Below are 7080 nucleotides of genomic sequence, written 5' to 3' on the forward strand. Positions count from 1 at the left end.
CATCCATCCATCCATCTATCCTTCTATCATCCATCCACCTATCGATCTATTATCCATCCATCCATCCATTATCTATCTATCTATCCATCCATCCATCCATCCATCAGTCCGTCCGTCCGTCCGTCCATCCATCCATCCATTTGTCTATCCACCTATCCATCTACCATCCATCCATCTACCCATCTATCCAGCTATTATCCATCCATCCATTATCCAATCATCCATCTATTTTCTATCCATCCGTCTATTCACCTATCCATCTAACATCCATCCACCCATCCATGCACCTATCGATCTATAATCCATCATCCATCCATCCATCCATCTATCATCCATCCACCTATCGATCTATCATCCATCCATCCATCCGTCCATCCATCCGTCCATCCATCCATCCGTCCATCCGTCCATCCATCCATCCATCCATCCATCCGTCCATCCATCCATCTATCATCCATCCATCCATTATCCATTCATCCATATACAGTATTTTTCTATCCATCCACCCATCCACCTATCCATCTAACATCCGTCCATCCATCCCTCCACCAATCTATCAGGCTTAAACCAGTCTGAGGTGGTTAGGCCGGTCTGATTTGATGATTTTCAAGGTGTTCAGCGCTTGTTTCATGAAGCTTTCAAACCTTTGTGAATCATTTGTCTCAAACCAGTTATTCAGAGCCTGTATCAAACTGCCAGCAAACAGCAATTTCAGCAAATTTCAGCAAAACAAGGCTTTATTAAATCAGAACTGTTTCGAAATTTCACTCGCCACAAGGAGGCGTTAATCTCTGTGAACTGTGAAATCAAGTCCTGCAAATAAAGAATGTGTTCATTTCATTTAATAGATTACACTTTTTATGCGTGTTACGGCATTTTTGTTACATTTACATTGTTCTGACCATCATGGGGCATTTCAAGTACTTTGAAACAGTGAATCATTTTGTGAAGCAATTGGTTCAATTGATTCAAAGTTTTGTTTGCTTCATTTCTCCCATCACTACTAGTAAGGATCATGTTTACTAAACACTGGTGATCATTCATAGACCTGAAGCAGGGAATGTTGTCTAGTGAGCAATCATTCCAGGACCTGGAAATGTCTGATTCCCTGGGTAGTGTGCTTACTGCTGGACTAGTGTGTGGATTGAGACGTAGCCACAGGCTACATGAGGACACGGTAAGTCAGGCACGTCGGGCGATAAGAAGAAAACGGTTTAAGCAGAGAATCGATACATCTGGCTTCAGTTTGTCTGAGTTTAGTGCGTCTGCGAGCACAATGAAAGGTAAAAGCTCACATCATTCAGCATATAATAGATAAAGATGTAGTTGACATTTACATTATCTTTCAACTCAACGCAGAGCACCGGCATCGTCTGTTCTAATGCAGCGCTTTGAAGACGTTGTTGGGCGTTGGAATGTCACCATTGAACGAGACGCGCTTCTGTGTGCAGATCAAACGCGTGGCGTGAGGTTTGATCAGTACCTGCTTGAACTTCACTCTAGTTTGCTGCTTTGAGAGAGTCATTAATCAGAGATGCTCTGTGCCTGAGAGAGAGACGACTACGAGAGCGAGCCTTGATGTGAGAGAACACCGGCGGAGTGTCGAGCTTCATGAACGCTGGAGGAGTCGAGGCTTCATGCTCTTAGATGAGAGAAGAGTAAACAAAATGATTTTCAAAGCAAAAAACACCAGAACAGAAATGGAAGTGTAAATATGATGCATGTGGAGGAAGAGAAACACGTGCAGTCAGAGGACAGAGAGCGATTGGACCTCAACTGTTGAAGTTGAATCTGAATTTATCCATCCTTCCATCCATCAAACAGTCTATATATTCATTCATATATCATTCTGTCTGTCGATCTATCTATCGTTTTGTCTATTTGTTTATATATCTGTCTAGTGTTCTATCTATATCTATCGATTGATTGATCGATCGTTCATTCGTTCATTTGTTCTGTCTGTTGTTCATTTGTTTGTTTGTTTGTTCATTCTGTCTGCACTCTAAAAAATGCTGGGTTAAATACAACCCAGTGCTGGGTAAAATAGGGACAAACCCAGCAATTGGGTTGTTTTGACCCAGCGGTTGGGTTAAATGTTTTACCCAACCTTCTGGGTAGGTACCCAACCGCTGGGTCAAAACAGCCCAATTGCTGGGTTTGTCCCTATTTTACCCAGCACTGGGTTGTATTTAACCCAGCATTTTTTAGAGTGTAAATCTGAACTATCCTAAAATGGCTGTTGCCAGCAATCTATCTCGGAATATAAACATTTTAGAAACATTTGACGATAATGAGCTTTTAAAAAGACCCAGCAATTGGGTTGTTTTGACCCAGCGGTTGGGTTAAATGTTTTACCCAACCTTCTGGGTAGTAACCCAACCGCTGGGTCAAAACAGCCCAATTGCTGGGTTTGTCCCTATTTTACCCAGCACTGGGTTGTATTTAACCCAGCATTTTTAGAGTGTGTGTTTATATCGGTCTGTCTGTGTATCTGTCATTAGTTTGTTTGTTCATTTATTCTGTGTTCTATCTATCTACATACCTACCTACTTATCTACCTACCTGTCTGTCTGTCTATATCTTTCTATCTATCTATCATTTGTTTTTTTTTTCGTTCATCCATTCATCCGTTTGTTCAGCTGTTCTGTCGGTCTGTCTGTTGTTCATTTGTTCTTTTGTTTGTTTGTTCATTCATTCGTTTATTTGGTATGTCTGTCTATCTGTCATTCGTTCATTCATTAGATTGTTCATTCGTTCGTTTCTCCCTCAGTTGTTAAGTCGTTCTGGGTTACATTTACATTTAGTCATTTAGCAGACACTTTTATCCAAAGCGACTTACAAATGATGACAATAGAAGCAATCAAAACCAACAAAAGAGCAATAAAAAGCAAGTGCTATGACAAGTCTCGGCTAGCCTAACACAGTACACATAGCAAGGTTTTGTTTTTAATATATATATATATATATATATATATACACAGTATATATACTGTGTCTCTGCTGCAGTGATTCAAGGGACTCGCTGAACCCAGCTGAGCAATGACTTGGCTTTTCTGTTCTCCTTTTCTCTCGTCTATAGAAACTCAAGTTCCCAACCAGCCGAGCTCTCTGCACGTGCGTCCGCTGCCCAACAGCATCATCATGAGCTGGACTCCGCCGCTGAACCCCAACATCCTCGTGCGCGGCTACATCATCGGCTACGGAGTGGGCAGCCCATACGCCGAGACCGTGAGAGTGGACAGCAAGCAGCGCTACTACTCCATCGAGAACTTGGGTGAGAAACACGACTTAAGCCGGGCACACTCTGTGCGATTTTTAATAGTCCTTTACAGGGATGTAACGATATCAAAATCTCACGATACGATATTATTGCGATATGAACTCCACGATACGATCTTTATTGCGATATTTAAAAAGACAAATTAATAAATGGAAAACAATTTTAAATTTTGCACATTTTAAAGTTAAATTCTTCTATCTAATGCACTTTTAAAAGTTCTAAATTAAGCGCTCCAACCCATGTTTCTTAACTAAGAAAACTAAAGTCAGTGAATTGACTTGTAGCTGAACTTTAAAGGAGACTCAACCCTCTTTTTATTTGTGATATACTGTCTCAGTCTAAATTACAGTCACACTGGTGTTTTAGGAAGCCAAACTAATTAGAATAGAATAATAACAACAATGACAATAGTAGCCATATATTGTAAAAAAAAAAAAATTGCATTGTAAAATAAATGAAAATGAATATTTCATAGGTGTATTATTTTGGCTTTACACTACAGTAGGGAAATTACAATACTTCTTTCCTAATTTCTACACTTGAAAGAGATATTTTGAATTTGGACTGCATTTAAACCGCAAGCTGTCAGCAATTCATACGTCACTTTAAACCTTATTTTGAAGTTAAACTCCAGCTTCAGTGAAAACAGGCTTACAAAAACACATCTCACTACAAATCTAGTGAAATGCTGCAATCATCTGCCGTGAAAATAAAGCATAAGTGGTGGCTGTTGTGTTCCCAAACGCATGCTAAACTCACAGAACGTGAAATAAACGTGTTCACTGCGTTCATTCAGTGTGAACGGATTCGTTCTGAGATGCACCGGATCATGAGCTGATCGTCTGAACGAAGTGCGCGCTTCACTTTGAAACAGACTTGATGAAGGGATTAAGCCATATTATATCATATAGGATTTTCAAAATTGGTCTCAGACGACCAAATCCTGGCCTAAATCACACCGTGTGAGCCGGGCTTTAAACAGCAGTTCTGTCAGGTCATGTGATCCGAGAGTCATTTGCATTGATTCAATCAGAGAGTCTCTGCTGTCATTCAGATCCCTTATTATAGATCATTGATCACCTGATGAGCAGCACTCATCAACATATTGTTATTTGAAAGCTCTTAAGTGCTTGTTATGAAAAGCGGTGCGAATTCATTTACTGAAATGGCTTCCCGTTCATTTATTCATTATGAAGAATGAAATTAGAATCTTTTATTTAAAGGCATCTAATTTGAGAACAAGTGAGGTGTGAATTGATTTTTTCTCATCACACCTGACAAAAGACACAATGACAAATCTCGAATTTTAATATTCATGAGGAGGCTCGGTTAGTTCGGCGCTCATGAATACGTAATGGAAGTTTGTTTGAGATCAAACACGCTCCCTCGTGTTAAAGCACGCTAATGTTTTATTTATTCTATTTTTCTGAGATTACACAGAAAAACGGATGTCAAGAGGAGTTTACGACTCCCTGAATAGCTTCATTAAAGCGCGTTCGTTTCGTCAGCCGTTTGCTCGTGGTGAAATTCTCACCTGTGCTCGGCTTCTGTTCTCTGAACGCTCATCTGGCCTCGTCTTACCTCCGTTCTGGACAAAAATAAGGCCACGTCCTTATCAATATTTCACATGGAATCCACAGGTTGCCATGGCAGCGGTATTGAACCAAGAGCGGCTACCCAGAAGGAAAAGAGAATCGAATGGAAAGAGGAAAAGAGCATCTTCTGTTTCTTTGTTCAGGGGTTTCATACGGACACAACAGAGCCATAAATGAATATTTCAAAGCCTCGATCAATTACAGCCTCAGAATGAAACTAGTTGCGTCCTGCGGAGGCGCTGCTGGAAACAGAAGAGCGCCTCTTGTGTATTATAAAAATGTAATATTATCATCAATAATAACTTAATTTGAATTTCCTCACTTGATGTCTTGCTTTGTTTGCCGTTGTTTTTCTGCACTTCTGCTGCATTTATTTTTCCCTGAATCACTGAATTATATTTATGTCAGTGATTATTGTCAAGTCTCATTTATTTTATAGCGCTTTATGCAGTACCGATTGTTTCAAAGCAGCTTCACAGAGATTAACAGGAAAATAACAGTGTTGCAAAATTCAACAAAGACAAGTGTCACTATTCAGCTCAGTTTAGTTGAGTAACAGTGCCAATGTTGCAAAATTCATTAATTAAAAGAAATTATAATTAGGGCTGTCAAGCAATTAAAATGTCTAATTTTTATTAATTACATGATGTGCCCCTCCAAAAAAGATCATTTAAAATCATTATTGTGTTAAATAGATATTTCAAAACTGTAGCTTTAGATATTTTGATAGATCAAAATAGATATTTTGATTCAACATTGCATAAATAATGATTATAACTATCAATGGTATTAAAAAGTGAATATGTGAAACTAAAATCACCAGAAGGTAGCGGCAAGTCACTGAGTGAAGTCATTGAATCATTTACACAACTGATTCATTCAGAAACGAAGCAAGTGGCTCTTTATGAATGAGCCACTGAATCACTGACTCACTTGATTCATTCAAACAGCTGAAACATTCATGAAGCAAGTGAGTCTTTATGAATGAATCACTGAATCATTGACTCACTTGATTCATTAAAACAGCTGAAACATTCATGAAGCAAGTGAGTCTTTATGAATGAATCACTGACTCACTTGATTCATTCAAACAGCTGAAACATTCATGAATCAAGTGAGTCTTTATGAATGAATCACTGTATCACTGACTCACTTGATTCATTCAAACAGCTGAAACATTCATGAAGCAAGTGAGTCTTTATGAATGAGCCACTGAATCACTGACTCACTTGATTCATTCAAACAGCTGAAACATTCATGAAGCAAGTGAGTCTTTATGAATGAATCACTGAATCACTGACTCACTTGATTCATTCAAACAGCTGAAACATTCATGAATCAAGTGAGTCTTTATGAATGAATCACTGTATCACTGACTCACTTGATTCATTCAAACAGCTGAAACATTCATGAAGCAAGTGAGTCTTTATGAATGAGTCACTGAATCATTGACTTGATTTGTTTAAAACCATGGATTCATTCAGTAACGAACCAGACGTTCATCAGTTCTGCTGTGACTTTGATTGGAACTGTTTTTATTTGTGAAATTGAGCAGACAACATTGTGTCTAAAATGTAACAATAGTAACTTCTTGTTTATTGAACTATTAAATCAATATGACATTTGCAGTCGTGCAGATATTGGGGAGAAATGGCACTTTTGCTGGTGTGGTATTGCTAAACTATATCATATATAAATATAAGCGGGTGACTTTTTGCCCTGACTTCTTGAATTTTAGGCTCATATAGCTGCATAAATGAGGCGCTGCATTAAATGCATTGATCACTTTAAAGGGGTCATATGATGCTGCTAAAAAGAACATTATTTTGTGTATTTGGTGTAATGAAATGTGTTTATGCGGTTTAAAGTTAAAAAAACACATTATTTTCCACATACTGTACATTATTGTTTCTCCTCTATGCCCCGCCTTTTTGAAACGCGTCGATTTTTACAAAACTAATCGGTCTGAAAAGCGAGGTGTGCTCTGATTAGCCAGCTATCCAGTGCGTTGTGATTAGCCGAATACCTCAAGCGTGAGACGGAAATGTTACGCACCTCACCATACTGTTGATGCCGTGTCCCGGACGAAGCGACGAGACAAAAACGAGAATAAAAGTTACGCCTTCTTTCTTTGCGTGAACATTTGGGCGGCGTTATGCAAATCTTCCCAGATCGTGACGTAGGTATGTGGGGGCATGTTAGAAC

At 38.9% G+C, this 7080-nt stretch overlaps 1 protein-coding gene across 1 annotated transcript in view; it reads left to right on the plus strand.

Annotated features, from left to right (window-relative positions):
* dcc (DCC netrin 1 receptor) overlaps positions 1-7080 on the plus strand; it is a 199002-nt gene that overhangs the window by 136856 nt on the left and 55066 nt on the right. The window contains 1 exon segment of the mRNA XM_016524048.1: positions 3080-3274. Coding sequence (XP_016379534.1) covers positions 3080-3274 — 195 coding nt within the window.

Source organism: Sinocyclocheilus rhinocerous, unplaced genomic scaffold, assembly GCF_001515625.1.
Source record: "Sinocyclocheilus rhinocerous isolate Xijiao unplaced genomic scaffold, SAMN03320098_v1.1 scaffold991, whole genome shotgun sequence".
Lineage (NCBI taxonomy): Eukaryota > Metazoa > Chordata > Actinopteri > Cypriniformes > Cyprinidae > Sinocyclocheilus > Sinocyclocheilus rhinocerous.